General features: G+C 41.0%; 1 protein-coding gene across 4 annotated transcripts in view; it reads left to right on the top strand.

Moving 5' to 3' along the window:
• Positions 1-21,759, top strand: part of LOC126252788 (synaptic functional regulator FMR1) — a 221,820-nt gene that overhangs the window by 84,125 nt on the left and 115,936 nt on the right. For all 4 annotated transcript variants that reach the window (XM_049953739.1, XM_049953746.1, XM_049953724.1 and 1 more), the window contains one exon: positions 3,700-3,837. In XM_049953739.1, the coding sequence (XP_049809696.1) occupies positions 3,700-3,837 (138 nt within the window). The remainder of the gene's footprint in view (positions 1-3,699; positions 3,838-21,759) is intronic.

Below are 21,759 nucleotides of genomic sequence, written 5' to 3'. Positions count from 1 at the left end.
CTGATGACAGAATGGTCTCACTGCTGTCAATTTTGGGTTTTAGCCATCTTTCTGCACATTGAGATTTTAATGGTTTCATATGTGTGATACTTTCTTTTGATCTGTCACTAATACTTTGGGGCATTTTGCAGCTCTCATTGCCTGGATTGGGTGAGGAGTCAATTAAGCTAGAAAATATTTGTGTGAACCCCCTGACACATTTAGGGGGACCCTACAGTTCATAACCTAATGGTGAGAGTCCAGGAAGTCACAGCTTAGCTTGTTGCAGAATCAGCAATGTCACTGGTCCAAGCCTTCTACTTGGCTGAGGAAGGGATCACAAATCCGTTATGGGGACATTGCTGCAGCTTGTGAGCGCCATTGAAACTGCGCCAGTGAGGCTGCTCTTCTCTACCAGTGATGGGAATGGACGAAGTATGACGTTGGAGTGCAGATGATTTGAATTGTTCATTACACTGTGCCATAATTTGCAGTTGATTGCACCCTATGTTCTCTGTGATAGCCAGAACACCTTCAGCATGTTGAATGAGGCCATCAGGCATACACAGTCCATGAGGTGGTCCTTTTGAATTCCCAGTCATTAATAAACCCCTACTATTTTGCTATTGCTCCTGTCACATTGGAACAATTCATCGTAATTTCTTTCCAAAAACTGTAGTGAAAACACGTTTCGAAGTCAGTAAATTTTTTTCTGGATTTGTGATTGCATTGTCAAAATGTAAAACTACCGATGTTTCGGTCACTGTTGCAGGTGACCTCCTTCAGGGTGTTTTTCTTTATTGCTGAATGAGAAAACTTTTTTCCTTATATACCTGCAGACATGGCTGTTATCTAATTTTGGTAGGCTGTTACGGACGACTGGAAGGGATGTTAGAAGTTCCTTATTGGTGTTATTTCTTTTCATTGATGGAAACCTGACATTTTGATTGGTGTTTGTATTACTGCTTGTCATTAGTGGAAATTGGCAAATGGAAAACCAGACAGCAGTTGTGACGTGGCATTGTTTTCCTGCTCTCTAGTGCCGGCTGAGGTGCGCCAGCACTTTTATATACCTGCGGTCGCTGCAGTCTCCCATGCGCCTCTGTGTGTTGCTTCATGTGAGCTGTTGTCTAGTAAAGCTGTTATTGCTGGCAGCCAAGATGTTGGAAGTCTGTACCCGTATTCTCTCTTAATGTTAGTGGATCACTTTCCTATTTCTATTGGCACTCTAAATTTTCTCCTGAAAGTAAGAGGCTGTTTTGTCAGTACCTGAGCTTCAACTAAACCAATGTGTTTGACGCACTCATCCTGGTGTTCTGCCACCACTGGCTTGGTGTGTTGTCGTAGTCAGATATATCTGTAGTCTTCAGGTATCTGTGTGGTGATAAGTTACCCCGTCTCACCTACATACACTAATCCACATTTGCAACTAATTTTGTAAAACTCCAGCAGCATGTAGTTTGTAAACCAAATCTTTTGTTGTGTGAAGAACATCTTTTATTCTGTTGCTGTTTTAGAAAATTGGCTTGATGCCTGCTATACATGCGTCCTCTCATCACCACACTATGCAGAATAAATTAGACGTGCACACTTTAACAAAGAGGGCTCACAGGATCAGCAATGAAGAACATCCAAAGGGTGGACTAGAAAATGTAAAGTCCATTTTTGGTGCCAATGGTTATGGGATGAAACTATGGCGACAATCGAGGCAATAGAGGAGAGCAGGAGGAGGTACCAAACATCTCTCTATTACCCTATGTTCAAAGGTGTCACTGAATGGGTGGGCAAAATTTTCCACTGAACAGGCATCAAGCCCATTTCAGAAGCAGCAACAGAATTAAAGATGTTCTTCGCACAACAAAAGATGCAGTTGACAAACTGCATGCTGCTGGAGTTTACAAAACCAGGTGCGAATGTGGATTAGTGTATGTAGGCGAAACTGGGCGACCCATCAGCACACAGATATCTGAACACACAAGATATATCTGAGTAATACAACACACCAAGTCAGTGGTGGCAGAACATCAGGATGAGTATGGTAAACAGATTGATTTTGATGAAGTTCGCATACTGGAGAAACAGCCTCTTACTTTCAGGAGGAAGATTAGAGAGGCAATAGAAATAGCCAAGCAACCTGCCAACATGAACAGAGAAGATGGTTACAGATGTAAGACGTCTTGGCTGCCAGCAGTAACAGAATAGCGGGACGACAGCTCACATGAAGCAATACACACAAGTGTGCAGGAGACCGCAGGGGTCGCAGGTACATAGAGTACTGGTGCACCTCAACCAGTGCCAGAAAGCAGGAAAACCACCCCACATCATAACTGCTGCCTGGTTTTCCATTTGCCAATTTCCACTGATCATAAGTAGTAACGCAAACACCAATCAAAACGTCGGGTTTCCACCAATGGAAAGAAATAATAACACGAATAAAGAACTTCTAACATCCCTCCCCTTCATCATTAACAGCCTATCAGAATTAGATAGCAGCCACCTTGCAGGTATATAAGGAAAAAGTTTTCTCATTCAGCAGTAAACAAAAACAACCTGAAGGAGGTCATTTGCAAAAGTGACCAAAATGTCTGTAGTTTCACGTATTGACAATGTAGTCACAAACCCAGAAAATTTTTTTTGCCTGTGACAATGGCCACGGAAGCCTACGTTTGTGTGTTTCAAAGTGTCCATTGGTGTTTAGTCTGAAAGGATTTTTAGTTTAGTCTGCAGTTACTCTGTAATTGCTAAATAACAGTACATCATTGATGGCTATAGTGAAACTGAATTGGGTTAGACTTGTTGAAGTTCACAGAAAGGGAACTGACAGTAAACCCCGTGAGAATTTCGAAAAGTATCAAATGCATTCTTGAATATCATCCTTACCAGTCAAAAGTGCAAATGTCATCAACAAATATTGCTCATTTATGCTCACTGATTACTCCTATAGGCAGGCTGTTAGCTTGGTTCTGAATTAAAAATGGACTTGGGGAAGAAACCTGAGGAACTAGTCAGTTACATAACAATTATGCCCATCTGCAGTCCATTGTTTACAAAATTACTTCCTCTTTGAAGTTAGATTTCAGTAGGTTACATATTGAGCAACTGACAGTGCCGAGCTTTCTTCAATAAAACATTTTGATCAACACAATCATAGACTTTAGTCAGATCACTGACAAATAGTTGTTTAGGAATGTGCAAGATGTAATTTACAAATGTGGAAAGATCCTTTGAGTTGACACATTTTTAAAAGCAAAATGGTTTTCTGTAAATGTTCCCATGTGGTAAAGATATTTGACTATCTTTGCAGGGAATAATTGTAAAGTACTTGCGAAAATGAGACTACATGAAATTGGTCTCTCTCTGTGGGAAGTGTTTCCAAAGAGCTATTCAACCATAAATAAAAACGTTAATTGTCACAAATCTGAGTGCTTATTCTGAGGATTCATCTTGTAGTATTTACATTGAGATACATTTACAAGTAGCTTAAATGGAAAATTTACAATAAAGGTGTGGAATAAAATCTGTACTAAAGAGAACATTGGAGGTTAAGAGACCAATTAGTCAAGAGATTTTAATTTCACGCTCCATTGTCATAAGAAAAAATAAGTAGTGTGCTTTACACGAGAACAAAGCAATGTAAAATAATACTGTGAAAATAGCATACTAATCATTTGTCTGAATGTCATAAAGTAAAAAATAAATTTTTGAACATTTTGTTTTCAGACCGCTGAATCGGTAAAAAAGGCTCGAAGCATGTTGGAGTACAGTGAAGAATCTATTCAAGTTCCTCGAGTGTTGGTGGGGAAAGTCATTGGAAAGAATGGCAGGATCATTCAGGAAATTGTGGACAAAAGTGGTGTGGTAAGTTTGTTTTTAACCATTTAAACACAAGTCATAACATGCCACAAGAAAAGTGAATTTTTTAACATTGAATACCTAACTTGATTATATCAAAATGTATTCTTTAAATCTTTGATCATTCACAGCAAATAAATGAAAAGATAGATCGGGCTTTAGAGTTCTATAATTCATCGGGTAGAAAATAATTGTCCAGTAAGTTTGACACTTTTTGTATTAGCAAGCCCCCAATTTTTTAAAGAATGAAACTCACATGTGTCAAACAACTTCAACCATCTGATTACTTTACAAATGGCTTAATGTGTTAAATATTTGACATTAAGCATGTGAGTGAACAGTAGCTCAGAAAAGATGGGAAATTGTTTAAACTATATTAGAAGTCACTAAATGCTCTCATAATAAAACACTGGATGAATATAGTCTGTGTAATTTTGCATTCCATTTTAAACAAAAACAGTTTATTCGTACATGACGATGTTTGATGTCGTCTCATGGTCTATTTCTCTTACATTGATTGTTTTGCAGGTACATTCAGAGATACATATAGATACTGTCTGCAAAGGGTACTGCAAATAGTTAGTTGTAAGAAAGTTATAAATTAAAACGTGATGCTGAAGTTTTACTGTGTGAACAAGGAAAATGTAGTAAGCGATAAACTGTGTGTACTGATTCAGATTACGAGGACTTGTATGAGGCATGTTTGCAAGGTTGGTTTGACTACACTTCAGAAATTTCTCTGGGGAGCTCATACACTCCCTCCACACAGTCCTGCTCTCTCCCCACGCAATTCTGAAGGAAGGCACTTGTGGCCATTTATTTAGACACCTGGGTACAATCATGGTTATGTAGGCAACTGCAAACATTCTGCCGTGAAGGCACTGACCACCTTATCTCAAACTAAGTGTATTAACAGTTATGATGATTACCTTTGAAATAATCAGCAGTTTACTTGCTTGCCTTCCATCTGTCTCAATTACATTTGACTGCTCCTTATAACAAGTATGGTGCATTTATAACGAAACAGCATAAACTGTCAAGCCAAAGATCAACAACAAACTCTAACCGGCTTCCGTTTCTCTCCCAGTAAGACCGTTTGTGTTAATTTTTGGCGACGTAAGGAGTTTCTTCCGCCCTCCTTACATCTAGGACCTGTCAACCTTCCGTTTTCAGACGTCGCTAAATTCTTGGGTCTTATGTTTGACAGAAAACTGTGCTGGTCCTCCCACGTTTCCTATCTTTCGGCTCGCTGTCTGCGATCGCTTAACACCCTCCGTGTCCTGAATGGTACCTCCTGGGGAGCGGACCGAGTGGTCCTTCTCCGCCTCTATCGCGCCTTAGTGCGCTCGAAATTGGATTATGGAAGCATAGTCTACTCCTCTGCTCGGCCGTCTATTCTTCGGTGTCTCGACTCTATCCACCACCGTGGATTACGTTTAGTGTCTGGAGCTTTTTACGCTAGCCCTGTGGAGAGCCTTTATGCTGAGACTGCTGAACCTCCGTTGTCCAATCGGCGAGCAGTCCTTCTGAGTCGTTATGCTAGCCATCTGTCTTCCATGCCTGCTAATCCAGCCCATGCCCTTTTTTTCGACGCCTCATTTGATGTAGGGTATGCAGGCCGCTCCTCCTCCCTACTACCCCCGGGAGTCCGCTTCCGTCAACTGCTCCATTCTCTTTCCTTCCGCTTTCCTAAAACCTTCTTGACAACTTGGGGTACAGCACCGCCTTGGCTCCGTCCCCGGATCTGCCTGCTCCGTGACCTTTGTCGATTTCCCAAGGTTGGTACCCCTACACTTGCTTATCGTCGGGCATTTGCTGCTCTACGTGCACAAATGACGGACGCCACATTTATTTACACCGACGGCTCGAAAACATCGTTAGGTGTAGGGAGTGCCTATATTGTTGGCGACACCCCAAATGAATTTCGGCTTCCCGACCAGTGTTCGGTGTATACTGCGGAGCTTTACGCTGTTCTCCAGGCTGTCCACTATATCCGCCGCCATCGGCGGATACAGTACGTTATCTGCTCGGATTCTCTCAGCTCTCTCCTCAGTCTCCAAGCTCTTTACCCTGTGCACCCTCTGGTCCACCGGATTCAGGACTGTCTGCGCTTGCTCCACCTGGGGGGCGTCTCGGTGGCGTTCCTCTGGCTCCCGGGACACGCTGGTATCTGTGGGAATGAGGCGGCCGATATAGCGGCCAAGGCTGCAGTCTCTCTTCCTCGGCCAGCTATTCAGTCGCTTCCCTTCACCGATCTACGGAGCGGTTTATGTCGCAAAGCTGCTCATTTATGGCATGCGCATTGGTCCACGCTTCCCCATAATAAATTGTGGGAAGTGAAAGCCCTTCCTTGCGCTTGGACCTCTTCCTCCCGAACGCGTCGTCGGGAGGAGGTAATTTTAACTAGACTCCGGATAGGGCACTGTCTTTTTAGCCATCGACATATTTTAAGCGGCGATCCTCCCCCAATCTGTCCCCACTGCTCTCAGCTGTGGACGGTAAGACACCTTTTAATTGAATGCCCCTATTTTAATCCGTTACGCGCCCGTCTACAGCTATCGCCTGATCTATCGTCGATTTTAGCCGATGACACGCACTCAGCCGACCGCATTCTCCAGTTTATTAGTGACAGTGAAATGACGTCAGTTATTTGAAGCTTTTTTTGGGGATAACAAACCCCTTTCTGTAGTGGATTTTTAAGCCTTCCTTCTGCTTTTAGTTTCTCCAATTTTATGACTGTGTTCCCATTGCTGCTTGTTTTCAATTTCGGTTTTTTTACTGTTTCCTAAGTTACGGGCTGGGCGCTAATGACCATAGCAGTTTTGCGCCCTAAAACCAAACAAAAAAAAAGAAAAAAGTAAAACAACAAACTCTCAGAAATAGGTGAGGCTGCTGCCGGAGGTGATCACAAATGACCAGTAAACACTCTCAAGCTGAACTGCTTTATATTTCCCCTAAACAACAAATTGGGAATAGTTCAAAATTCCCTTAGATTTTATGTATTTCCGATGTAAAATAAATTTCCTTAGAATGATAAAAAGTGAAGTTTAGGTTTTCATATCCCCAGAAGGGATTGTGGGATAAACCTGAAACTTTTCACACAACAACTCGTTAATACGAGGTCTTTGAATATAAATTTTCAGGCTGCTCCTGCTTTCCAGTAGTTTACAGGTTAAGTGCAAAGTTGACCATTTTTTGTGCATGGCCAAAAATTGGTATTTTTAGCCCACTTTTACAAAAACTTTCCTGTGAACTCTTACACCATTTTCATTTTAAGGACCCTGTTCTAGACCACCTAAAAAACTAGTTATGGTTTTGCAATATGAGCACATAAGAGCTTAAAAAGCAATGACAGGGTGGAGTTGCATTAAAAATATGCCCGTATTCCATCGGTACTCAAATCTGACATTTTATTATCTTCTAAGATTGTTTAGTACACTCAGGGGATGGCAGTATTATAAATCCTGATTGCTAGGAAGTGAGATTGAGTCAGAAGAAATGAAAACATAAAAAAATGGGCTGTCTCTTGTCGAAAGTAATCATGATGTATTTCAGCCTGTTTTTCTGCTAAAGGTAGTACAGAATCATACAGGTTATAAGCTTGATGTTCAACTGTGTGATACCAAGGCACTGGAGATTATGGTAGTAAAATCGTTGTGTAACAGCTGCAACACACTCGCTTGGTTTGTGGTTTATGTGGAACATCAAGGTGCTTTATGTGGAACATAAAGGTGCTGATTTAAATCGTATAAATGTGTTGTTGTGGTCCATGGTGGTTCAACCACTAATGGTTTCTTTTAAAGTGAGAAAACCAGCAGCCACAGGTGTGTTATTTTATTACAGATTACCATGCCTGTTCATACACTCTGTGCCAGAGGCCAAAGCTAGAAAATATCTTTCTCAGTATCATAAGCATATGTTTACTTGAAGCTACTTGCATTTTTTACGTGTTTCATTAATATGCTGTTCAATGCCACGAGGAAAACTATATTGCTGGCCAGATGACGTTACTGATGACTGTGGAATAATTGCAGTATTGTACTGTTCTGAAACCCAGCTCTTCCCACTCCTTGATGGCCTGAAAAATTGAATTTACTGGGCCATGATGGGTGCGTAAAGCTTATTAAAGCATGCTCAGTGGAAGTATCAGATACTTCCAGCCAACTAGTCTTTTTCATAATTGCATGCAGCATATTGTCCTGGCTGGAGGTCCACTATAAATATATCTCTTTCAATCTACCACTAATTTTGTCCAGAAAAGATGGTGCATCACCTGAAGCCCCACTGGTTTGAATTAGTGTTTCATCAGTTTTCTCCAGTTCCTGCTAGGGTATGCAAATGTTTAAACCACTCTTCTCATAAAGCGTTCTTTTGTTCAATTTCTTATTTGCTGATGAAATCAAATTTAATGCCATTAATGCTTGGTTAAAAGTGAAACAGAGCTACATGTGTAAGAATCTGCTTATTAGTTAGTCATTGTGAGCTTGCTGTGTCTACTAATTGCTTTGTTGTATCTCCAATCCCATCACAAGGTTATTTTCCATGACCTGTAGCAAAAAATTCCATTCTGTTCTCATTCCAAAGTGTATTTTATTACAGGACAAATATAGAATTTTTGAAACTTTTGTATTGGGCACTGGAGGCATCACTGAAATCATAGATGTAGGGATATCTGAGGAAACTGTGCTAAATTTTTAAGGAGCTCTTGATAAAATGTGTACATTAGTTACATCAGGTCCCAGACAATCACTGGCAATGCCAAATCCAAAGGATTCTACATTCTGATTTTGGTGAAAACAAATGGTAATAGTTGGAGTGTTGCTTGACTACACTGATGGGAAAAAATCGCAACACCAAAAAGTAATTAATGTAGGTAATGAAATTTCATTTGTCTAGCTAAAATTCAAAGATGGAAAATGCAGAAGGGGATGTAACATTATGAGAAGGATAGCTGTTACTCATCATATAGCAGAGACCGTAAGTCACAGATAGGCACAACAAAAAGATTGTCAGAAAATGAGTGTTCGGCCATTAAGACCTTTGTCGGAGATAATGAGCGCGCGCCACAGTCTCTGCCTGCTGAGGCCACACTGTGAGCAGCAGTGCATGATGGGAGATGCAACCTAGTGGTGGACGTTTGGAGGAGGCTGTGTCAGGGAGTGATAGCAGGTTAGGGGTGGGAGTCAGTAAGATGTTGCTTGGGGGGGAGCATACAGGGACAAGGTGGAAGAGTATAGGGCAGTTTGGTGCAGTCAGGAGGTTAGATGGGAGGCAGGGGAGGGTTAGTGGAAAAGGAGAGTCGTAAAGAGACTGTGGGTGCATTGGTGGAATAGAGGACTGTGTAGTGCTGGAATGAGAACAGGGAAGGGACCAGAGGGTACAGACAAAGACTAACGAAGGCTGAGATCAGGAAGATTACAGGAACGTAGAATACATTGCAGAGAGAGTTCCCATCTGTGCAGTTCTGAAAATCTGGTGTTGGTGGGAAGCATACAGATGGCACAGGCTGTGAAGCAGTCGTATAAATGTGGAACATAGTGTTGGAGGGCATGCTCAGCAATGGGGTGGTCCAACTGTTTCTTAGCCGCAGTGTCCGCCCCTGGTAGCTGAGTGGTCAGCATGACTGAATGTCATACCTAATGGCCCAAGTATGATCCCCGGCTGGGTCGGAGATTTTCTCCGCTCAGGAACTGGGTGTTGTGTTGTGTTGTTTGTATCATCATTTCATCCCCATCGACACGTAAGTCACTGAAGTGGCATCAGCTTGAAAGACTTGCACCTGATGGGAGGCCCTAGCCGCACGGCATTTCCATTTTAGCCACAGTTGGTCGGTGGCCATTCATGTGGACACACTTCTTGTTGGTCGTCACATCCACATAGAATGCAGCACAGTGGTTGCAACTTAGCTAGTAGATCACTTGACCGTTGCCAGAAATCGTTTACAATGGCTAAATTTCTGCCAATTCTTTCTGCAGTATCACACAAGGAACATCCAGCTTATCATAGCCCTTTTGCATAATCTCTTTCGAACACAGTGAGGTGATAATAATGGAGTCTTTGTCATCTTACACATTCTTGATTAACATAAACTCACCACATCCAATCTCAGTGGTAACTAATGCCCACAACTGGTACTGCATGTATTTTAAGCAAACTTGATCTGCATCCTCATAATTGCGCTACTAGCACCACTTAAGCGACTGGGGCGAAATTTATACGCAATAATTTCCTGAGGATCATGCTCTATGCAATAGCTGGTGACTGCAGATGCTACTGCTTCTGATCCAGGATGTTTTTACAGTGATGTGTAGCACACATTCTTTAGATTGTAGTCTCAAAAGTGCCTTGCTGAGAAGCTTCTCATCATTTTCACTTGCTGCTGCTCCACTAAACATAAGCTCAACGTTCTGAAGTAGTACACAAATTCAAACTGCCTGCATTGCAACTATACTCTGTTCATCATAAAAATAAACTTGATGAAAACATTACACCATATATTATTCTGTGTTTTCTTGAATGTCATTGGATTTTGTTCCACGTGCAGCAGAAGCAAAGCTGTGTCCATTACAGTCAAGTATGATCATAAGAATAAGTTTTATGCTGTATTAAGCACACAGGCTTAACAATAATACAGGACAGCTTTAGTGCAGCATTTAACTTGGACAGCACTGGCCGGCCAGCTGGTCCAACTAACCTGCAATGATGTGAGCAGTGCAGTTCAGACATAAAGAGACAAGCAGAAAAACAGTACTTCTTCGAATGTCATTTAACTTTTAAAGACAATGAAATAATATTTGGCAAAACTACAGCACTAACGCATCCTTCTTAGGTGACCAGGCAGAAAGCATAAATGCTCTCGTTCTCACCTAACATAGGACTTTTTCACCAATCCTATTTGTAATTAGAATACTAATGTAAACACATGGGAATTTTTCTGAGCAAGCTTTGTGTGATGCAAAAGCATACTGCGGAGATTTCACTGTATTGTTGAATACTGAAGCCACTGAAAGTATTAACTACAGTCAGTCATCTGGTAATCTCTTAGCTCTTTACTTGTCCTAATCTGAGAAAGACAGATAACGAGTCAGTCAACAACAGAATCTATGAAGCCACACAGGCACCGCAGTTTCTCCTCTTCTTTTATGATGTACCATTGTATATCCCACCAGCTTGCAGCAGTTGCGTATGAAAATGCTGTGTGCATTAGTTCCAGTGCATCTGGCAGCTTAACAGTCTTGTTATTTCTCCGACATCCTCTAACCTGGCTCCAGATCAGTTCTGTTGGGTTCATATTGTTAACGGTACGGAGGCAGATGTAAAAATGTGGCATTTGTATGGTGTGGTAATGATTGTTTCTCATGTTTCTATGACACGTATCACTCTGGTTCTTGTGAGGCTTCATCTGTGGTATAAAACGTAGTCCAAATAAAGTGTCTTTGGTTTTCTCACTTTTTTACTAAAAATTAAATTCTTATACTTTCTTAATGTAAACAACCTTTATTAAGTCTTTAATTACATAGTGATAATTAACAATTTATATAAGTAATGAAAACAGGCAATTTCCATGTAATATGTAATTAGAAACAAGACGACGTGTGTTATTCATAAGAAAATGTGATTAATTTTACAATTATGATATGTAGGGATTTCAAATTGAATGAAAAGAAAGATATCAAAGGCAGGACTTGAACTTGAACCAGCAATCCATGAATTGCACCTGATTATTAATCTACTATGCTACCGATTCTGCTATATATCCAATATGCATTTGTATCTCAACTGTATCAAATACAATCCCTCGGAAAATTTCAAAGCCAGAATTTTTTGCCTCCCCCCCCCCCCTCGAAAATTTTTGAAAAACCTTTACAACAACCTATTTCTTGGTACTTCTTAATCGTGTTCACTATGAAGCAGGAAGCACTCTCAGCCACTCTCACATTGCATATTATCAGCATGACAATCAGAGCACAACAGTACAGACTGTGACTCTACTGATATTTTGGATAAAAGCTACATAGCTAAAGCATGATTAAGAAAAACCTTGATGCCTGTTAATCATTAGAATGTCTTAGTTTCATCACCACTGCCCACAAACTCTACAACAGTCTCCAAACCTCCCTCATGTCCCCACATAGCTGACAAACCATGTCTCGATCTACTGCACCTACTCCATGCTCCAAAACTCCGTCCCACCACCACACAGAATCCAGAACCTTAACAGACCTGCAGCACAGTCACGAAACTTTCCTCCAGAAGCATTAATCCCACAGAAATATCAGTCCTTTCCAAAGGCCTCACCTTTTCCCCCACTCCAAAATTCAATTGTGCAGGACTTCTCTCCTTCTCCCAGTCCCTACAGTGGATACACTTTTTCGCCACCAATCCTACCAAGCAGACTCAACCGAAGACCAAGATTGAACTTGGCCTAACACAGTTCACTCCTCCATCCAACTGTGATCATCCTCCCCCACTGCCCCCCTAACCACCCCCTGTTAACTTTCCAGAATTTCTTAACCTCAAACCTTGCCTTACCATCATTCCCCAAATCCTTCAACATGCAAACTAACCTTACATCCACAGAAAGAACTGCAGTCCACCATCTAAAAACTGATCCTGACCTTATAATCCTACGTGCGGACAAAGGCTCCACCATTGTTGTTTGAACCGCAAGGATTACTTAGTGGAAGGACTCCCGCCAGCTGTCAGATACCTACATACCTTGCCACAGTGATCCCATTCCAGTAATCCAGCAGGATGTCCAGCCACTACCTAAAATCATTAGGGCCATCCCAGAACCTCTCCCCAGAGTCCCTCTCTCTACTCACCCCTAACACGACCCTGCACTACCACCTTCTACATGCTTCTTAAAGTCCATAAACCTAACCACTCAGGATGCCCCATTGTGGCCAGTTACTGTGTCCCCTCTGGGAGAACCTCTCCTCTCGTAGACCAACACATTCAACCTATTACTCGGAACCTATTGTCCTACATAAACTGTACCAACCATTTCCTCGACCGACTCTCCAGTTCCTCTCCCTTTACCACACGGTGCCCTGCTTGTCACTATTGATGCCACCTCCCTGTACAGTAACATTCCTAATGCTGATGGCCTTACTGCTATCGAACACTACCTTTCCAGATGCCCTATTGATTCCAAACCAACAACTTCGTTTCTAGTCTCCATGACCAACTATATCCTCACCCACAATTACTTCTCCTTTGAAGGCATTACCTACAAACAAATCCACAGTACAGCTATGGGCACCCACATGGCACCATCCTATGCTAACTCACGGGCTATCTAGAGGAATCCTTCCTAAAAACCCAGAATCCTAAACCCCTCACCTGGTTCAGATTCATTGATGACATCTTTGCTATCTGGATTGAGGGTGAGGACACCTTATTCACATTCCTCCAGAACCTCAACTACTTTTCCCCCATTTGCTTCACCTGGTCCTACTCAACCCAACAAGCCACCTTCCTAGATGTTTACTTCCACCTCAGAGATGGCTACATCAGTACCTCCGTCTATATCAAACCTACTAACCACCAGCAATACCTCTACTTCAACAGCTGCCACCTGTTTCATACCAAGAAGTCCCTTCCGTACAGCCTAGCCACCTGTGGTCGTCACATCTGCAGTGACGAGCAGTCCCTCTCTAAATATACCGAGGGTCTCACTGAAGCCTTCACTGACTGTAATTATCCTCCCAGCCATGTACAAAAACAAATCTCCTGTGCCTTATCTTTCCAGTCTCCCAACACCTCCCAAAGTCCCACAATCCGGCCACAGAGGAGCATTCCCTTCGTAACTCAGTATCATCTGGGACTGGAGCAACTGAATTACATTCTCCGCCAGGGTTTTGATTACCTCTTGCCATGCCCTGAAATGAGAAATGTCCTGCCCACTATCCTTCCCACCCTTCCTACGGTGGTATTCTGCCGTCCAATGAACCTACACAATATACTCGTCCATCCTTATGCAACCCCTGCACCCAATTCCTTACCTCATGGCTCATACCCCTGTAATAGACCTAGATGCAAGACCTGTCCCATACATCCTCCTACCACCACCTACTCCAGTCTGGTCCCTAACATCACATATCACATCAGAGGCAGGGCTACCTGTGAAACCAGTCGTAATTTACAAGCTAAGCTGCAACCACTGTGCTGCATTCTATGTAGGCAAGACAACCAACAAGCTGTCTGTCCATGAATGGCCATGGACAAACTGGCCAAGAAACAAGTGGAGTACCCTGTTGCTGAACACGCTGCCAAAAATGATATCCTACATTTCAATGACTGCTTCACAGCCTGTGCCATATGGATCCTTTCCACCAACACCAGCTTTTCTGAATTGTGCAGGTGGGAACTTTCCCTGCAATACATCCTACATTCCCGTAACCCTCCTGGTCTCAATCTTCATTAGTTATTGCCCTCACCCATCCAGCCCCCTCCTGGTTCCATTCCAGCACTATACAGCCGTCATTTCACTACCACACCACCAAGTCTTTCTACTTCTTTCCTTTTCCGCTACTCCCCCGCCCCCCTCCTCTCACCTGCCCTCTGTGTAAACTGCAGCACTGCACTGTCCACCACCCCCACCATACTATCCCTCCCCCTCCCTGCCCCTGCCATCTCCTACCCCCACCCAGTCACTGCTCCCATCACGCACTGTTGCTGCTGCTCGCAGTGTGGTTTCAATTGCCTGAGACTGCAGTCGTGTGTGCGAGTTGCGTGTGTGCGCATGAGTGTGTTTTATTGACAAAGACCTTAATGGCCGGAAGCTATAATTGTGAGAATCTTCTTCTTGTGCCTATCTGTGACTCAGTATCTCTGCTATATGGTGAGTAGCAACTTTCCTTCTCTAATATTCTTACATTCCTTCCTGGATTTTCCATTGTTTGATTAAAGTTTCATTTAATGTAACTGAGTAACAACATGACTAATGCATAAGTAAGACATACTTTCAAGAGTGTAACCGTATCAATGTACGTGTGTTTCGGCTTCTGACCAATCGTAGCATGTGTGTTTGTTTACATCAGGTTCATTCTTATCATTGGTGAAGAAATAATACCACGGAGCTGACATAGTATAGATTTGGTGTTTTTCAGTCCTTTTTTATCTACACATGAAATGAACTAAAACAATACCATTTATCTGACACTGCAGAGAAATAGATGGAAATACTCCATAAGTGCAAAAGAATGAGATACTGCGTAACTAGACTGTTTTGGATGCAGTAAAAAATACCATGTAATTGCAAAAGTGCACGCAGCTGCAGAACATTGTTTTTGCTTACTACATATCTTCCAGTGTTCGAAAGCTGTTCCTCGCTTCTGCCTTCAGTTCATGAAAATGGACAGCATTTTACAAGACTTTCTCTTTACTGAGAGAGAATTTGTTGCTCCACTTAACTGACCATATCAAAGTGGAGAGTCATTTTCGAGAGTGATTGACAGTGGTAAGAAAAATTTTTTGTTGTTTACTGCTCATTAACAGCAGTCTGCTAAAACTCTTAAAATTCAGTAGTAACACAGCTGCTTTATTGTAGCATCACACTTCACTTGTGCGCTTCAGCCCTTACTGCTAAAGATGTTTTGAATACCCACTTTATTATAGGTTCTTATGTAAACTTGAAACTACTAACGGTAAGAATGAGATTCTATATTCCTTAGACAAAATTATTTCTAAAATAAAATATTTGACACTAGTTCATTTAAGAAATCGATATCTGTTGTACATATGACGATTGTGCGTGTGCAATAGTAATAGAATCAAACTGTGGGTCAGAAAACTGCTAAGTTGTTCTCCAATTCTGGTTTTGGATATTGTTTTCTGAAGTTCTGCGTATTCTGCCACACGAACACTAATTGTTACCTAAACAGTAAATGCTTTGCTTGTTTTACTGCTCATCGACCACTTCCTCTGATTTTTGTTGACATTGGATCTGACCTCGGGACAGTCCACAGCTTAGAGCAGTGCTGTGCGGTCTCCCTCCATCCCTCCATCCATCCATCTGCCAACACTAGCGACATACGATCGTATACGGGGTGCTGAACTGCACTGCCTTGAGCTCGTGGGGCACATTTCTTGGATGAGGTTGGTCTACACCATGGACTTACAGGCTGTGAAAGTAGCACTACTTTTACAGAACAGTGCAGTTTATTATTTAAAAAAAAAAGCCTATCGATAACTTCATAATGTATAGTTTAGAAAGATATGAGAGCAGTGTGTTACTGGTTAAATGAAACACAAAGCGAATTGGTTGCATAAAGTTTGGCATCATGTATGAGGCGTGCGCACAACCCAAAACGATTAAGGAAAATCCTTTCCCAGTCATTTTGTATTCTGGCAGCTGCACATGGCAGAACAGAAATGTGATATTATAAAACGCCCTTTTAAATCAAATGGTTCTGAGCACTATGGGACTCGACTGCTGAGGTCATTAGTCCCCTAGAACTTAGAACTAGTTAAACCTAACTAACCTAATGACATCACAAACATCCATGCCCGAGGCAGGATTCGAACCTGCGACCGTAGCGGTCTCGCGGTTCCAGGCTGCAGCGCCTTTAACCGCACGGCCACTTCGGCCACGCCCTTTTAAGATTATAAATTGATTCAGGAGCAATGATTATGTAAAAGATTTTGGGAAAAGGTCATACTTGGATGGAATGTGACTCAGTTTAAGTTCCATTGAGTGCAAGCTCGAAGAAGGACGTGAAATTACGCTTCCTAGCCAATATGCCTTGACACCTACAGAGCTGAGAAGAAAGCAACGACCTTACAAAACCCATTACCTGGATTACTCCTTTTTTCACTAACTATGCAGAGAAAAGTTTGTGGCTGTATTGCTTAATTAGGCCGAGAAAAGCTGCAAAGAATGAGCGACATACGGATGATACAGTACCGTGCAAATGGTTTTATTTATTGAAAGTGCACTTTCAACGATGTGTGGCAAGAAATACCAAGACGTCAGAAAAATTTCTGGAAAAGTTTGCTTCCCAAAACTATACGAAGAAAGACTGAAAATCAGGAAAGACAACTTGGATCATTTACAAGAGATTAAAGCCGTTGTTCCTAAGTATTGTCATTGCTGTTACGACAAAATTTCTTACGAATGATCATCTTCTTGGACTTCACTGTTTCAGGATTGACAGTATTGTGTAGTTATTTGTTCGGCAGTAACACACACATTATCAGATCCATGTGAACCGTGTGTATATTTGAAGTTTTTCCATGGATTCTGGTGATAAATCTTTCCAGAATGATGTTACTGTTTTTTCAGCACCAAAAACTATGTAAAAGTGGGCAGTCATACAGGAGACTGATAAACCAATGCTGTGTAAATAACATCTCTCTTCCGTAAATAGCAAGACAGTTCCTTGTATCTACAGTAATCGAGCTTTCAGAACAGTGTTTTCTTTTTTCACTTTTAAGATCTGGAATGTCATTATAGTGCAACAATGCAAATTTTATATCGTTATGAAACGAATCAGCTATTCTAGACAGCTTTTTGTCTGTCCTATAACATTGTTTCTTCACCGACGGTTGATATCTGTTAATACATTACAATATCTTAATTTCATTTAACATAACTTAATAACAAAATATATAATACATAAGTAGGACCTACTTCCAAGAACATAACAGTACCAGTGTAAGAATTCTATGGTTTCTGACCAATCACCACATTTGCATTTATTTACGTCAGGTTTATTCTTATGATGAACAGAGTATAATCCAGCTGTTACACACCAGTTTGGCCTAAGTTCACAAAATTTTTAGACCCTGTTTCTGGTCCATTTAGATTTCTGCAGCATACATAAATTTCCCGTAAACTGCAAAGCAACAATCTTTCCTGCACATGTGTCCTTGTGCCTGAAAGTCTAATAAACAGCTTTTTTCCATGACACACATTAATATTTTTTTTTTTTTTTTTTTTTTTTTTTTTTTTTTTTTTTTTTTTTTTTTTTGTGCTCTACTAGTGGCTTCGGCTGGTAACTGTCATCCTTGTTGATTTTCAGGAAGTGCTGGAATGTTCTTCTCTGCCTTAAGCTTTCAAACAGATTTCATTATCCTTTCTGATATTTGAAAATTTATTGCTGTTTCTCTAATTGTCCAGCTTATAGATGGCAAGTTTAAAATGTGTGTCTGTCTGTTTATGATGAGAGTCCGTCATTTTGCCCTGAATGTGTCAGCACAGTTTCCATATTGCTTGATTCTACTGACTTGTTTGCTTTACTGATTTACACACATAGCATTTGCAATTCTCCATTTGCATTCTGTGTCCTTTGAATTTTCTGCTTCACATAGTGAGTCTTACCTCCAGTGCTTACGGTTTCTTTCAGGGGTGAAATACATTTGATGATAAGCTAGTTTGTAACTCTCTATTTGATGTGAAGTCCTCACCAGACTGTTATGATAAGGGTAATAAAACTTCCTCCAGATATTTATTTAATGCAGTCTTCCATGCCGTATAAAGTTTCTGGCTTGGCTTTAAAATATGAACCTTCTTCTTCTTCTTCTTCTTCTTCCTCCGAGCAAGAGCCTAATCTGCTGTTTCAGTATGAACTGTCTAAATTCATGTCTTCTTGTTAAGATTCTTTTTGCCAGTGGGATTAAAGCATTCTTCTTGTAAACACTCATATTCAGTCAGCAACAGAGCTTCATAGCATAGAAAACTTGGGATGTATTGTTCAGATCTGCTTCAGAACATCGGACTAGCACCTTTTGTTGCATGGAAAGGTCTTTAAATATGTCTGCTTGTGTCTGTATATGTGTGGATGGATATGTGTGTGTGTGTGTGTGTGTGTGTGTGTGTGTGTGTGTGTGTGTGTGAGTGTATACCCGTCCTTTTTTCCCCCTAAGGTAAGTCTTTCCGCTCCCGGGATTGGAATGACTCCTTACCCTCTCCCTTAAAACCCACATCCTTTCGTCTTTCCCTCTCCTTCCCTCTTTCCTGATGAGGCAACAGTTTGTTGTGAAAGCTTGAATTTTGTGTGTATGTTTGTGTTTGTTTGTGTGTCTGTCGACCTGCCAGCACTTTCATTTGGCAAGTCACATCATCTTTGTTTTTAGATATATTTTTCCTACGTGGAATGTTTCCCTCTATTATAACTATGACAATCTTTAGGAAGGACAGATTTAAGTTATTGTACATGATCCCATTTGAATTTCTTGATTTTTTCCCGTCTTTCCTTGTATACTTTCGGGAAGCAAACACCTCCAAGAATTTTCCTCGGATGCCTCAGTAATTCTTGCCACACCTCGTTGAAAGAGCACTTGTAGTAAATAATACCATTTGGGCAGTACTGTAGTGCCCTCAGATCGGTAACTGTAGGCTCATTTTTTACAGCTCTTCCAGGCCTAATTGAGTCATACAGCCACAAACTTTTCTCTGCGTAGTTGATGAAAAAGGAACAATCTAGGTAATGGACTTCGTATAGCTGTGGCTTGTTTTCCTCGCTTCTTTAGATATCGTAGCGTATTGGCTAGGAAGTGTAACTTCATGTCCTTTAAGCTTGCACTTAATGGAACTGTGAACTGTGTCACATTTCATCTGAGTATGGCCTTTCTCCAAAAACTTTTGTATAATCGATACTCCAGTATCAATTGCTAATCTTAAAAGAGCATTTGATAATATCACATTTCTGTTCTGATACGTGCAGCTGTCAGAATACAGAATGACTCGAATGGGATTTTCCTTAATCATTCTGGATAGGGTGTCCACGATGCACGAGGCAAAACATTATGCAACTAAATCACCTTGCGTTTCATCAAACCAGTAACATACTGCATCACCACTTTCTAAATTATACATTGTAAAGTTATGAACAGCTAAATTTGTTTTATACTAAACTGCACTTGCACTTAAAAACGGAGCTACTTTCATGGCCTGTAAGTCCATGGTGTACACTGAACAGAGCTTCTGCTGGGCTTCTTTCTTATCAGCATCTTTTTGCATCCTTCCCTGCTCTTTCCATTCTATGTGTTGCTTCCACACATCTTCACTCAAGTTACCAAGCCTGTAACTACAACACAAGTCACACTGGTCTTTCTTGGGGGAAAATAAAGGTAGCCCGACTTAATGGTGAAATCTCTGCATGACATTTTTCCACATAGTCCATACAGCTGTTGTTTGGATTGTAGAATAGGCTCAAGGTACAACTTCGAGGAGGATTTCCTGCAGTAATGCGGAAGAGATTCCAGGAATTCTTTCATGAAGGTTCTCTCATCTTTCTTCTTCGTCTGTTTGATTCGAGGTCGTGACGATTCTGTGTCAGGACTCATCCCGTGTGTGGAATTACCCAGCCAATATCGGACTGTCCATTCTTTAATCCCAAGAGTATTGAGAAACATCTTTTTGCATACTTTGTTTCCCCAGCTCATTTTTCAAATGATAAATGAGCGTCCCTTTTCTCCTGGATTTGCCAATGTTCTTCCCTGGACATTTGGTTGGAATTACGTCTACAAAGTTGATGACATAAACCTTTCTCTGATCCCATGACATCGTTTCCCAAAATGTGTTAAATACTGCCTGCCAACACCAGCAGAAAACTGATGGCACTTCCGTTGAATGGATTTCTGGCACATCTTCGAAGTACATGTTGGACCTAATTTTCGTGCCTCTCGTGGAGTATCATGAGTGACTTTACCAATTGACTTCTTTTGTATCCAATATACGCCTGTCAATGCGTTCTCAGAATTTTATTGGTATTTTTCTTCCAATCTTCAGGATGTGGTTTAGACTTAAGTTTCCTGTCAGTGTTTACGTCACCATAAAATTCTTGGCCTTCACTGTCAGCATCATTATTACTCCCGTGATCTTCCAATAATTTATCCCGAGTGTTTGGCAAACAATGAGCACCATCGCATAGCAATGAGTGTGAAGTACTGTTGTCTCTAGTGGGAACAGTGACTGTGGTGTCATTTTGAGCATTGTTGGATACAACTACTGAAGTTTCTAGATTGCAAAATATTTATATATTAATTTAAGCAGACAAAGATGCTCAGATTCATGTATTTATGAGAGCAATGGCATCAGTAATACTATTAACAATAATCATTAGATGTTGCAGGAACAGTAACCGAGAACCCCATATATGAAATTAATTCTTCTTCGGTACATGTAACTTCAGCGGTACGACTTTTCTCGCCTGTTGTTTGTTCTGCATTTACGAGAGATCCTACAAGAAAGTGGTCAGTCTAGAAATCTTTGGCAGAAATGAATAAAGCACAGAATGAGTGCAGTGGGGGCGTTCTGATTTATATCACAATAAGACACTTGCGGTGCTATTAACATTCAAAGGTGAATAATAAAACAATTTACTTATTGCTCTCTGTCACTATCAAGAACGATTCTCAGCTTTCATAAGCTGATTTCAGCTGAGAAACAATTTCTTCTTCAGTAAAATATCATCTATATCGCTGTCCATTATCACGAATGAAGCTACAAGCATGGAACCACTTTAGAGCACTGTTAAGTACAATGTGCTGTGGCTGCGCGCGCTTTTGTATTTATGTGGTATTGTTTATAGTATCCATAGATTGTAGATACGTGGTATTGCCATCTATTTGCTGTGTCACATACGTGGAATTGTTTTAGATAATTTTTTTATGGTAAATAATTAAAAATTCGTCATTATGATCTGCGTACGGTCAAAGACATCTTCTGACTGAAAAACGAAAAATCGCCAATTTGTCAGTTACGCGGTATTGTTTCTTCATTGACAAAATATAGATCAGGTTATAAACCATGTATGGTTTGATGAAGCACATAAGAGCTACATTTGGCCAAAAGACCCCACTCGCTATGTTGCCAACACACTAATAAAATTCAGATAGTGTGAACAAGGCACCACAAGAATGAAATGAACAGAAGTATATGCAATGGTTAAAATAATTGATATGTCATTTTCTACACAT

The sequence above is a fragment of the Schistocerca nitens genome, chromosome 1 (assembly GCF_023898315.1).
Source record: "Schistocerca nitens isolate TAMUIC-IGC-003100 chromosome 1, iqSchNite1.1, whole genome shotgun sequence".
NCBI lineage: Eukaryota > Metazoa > Arthropoda > Insecta > Orthoptera > Acrididae > Schistocerca > Schistocerca nitens.
Note: the sequence above shows the minus strand (reverse complement) of the source record. Positions and strands in the feature narration are given on the sequence as shown.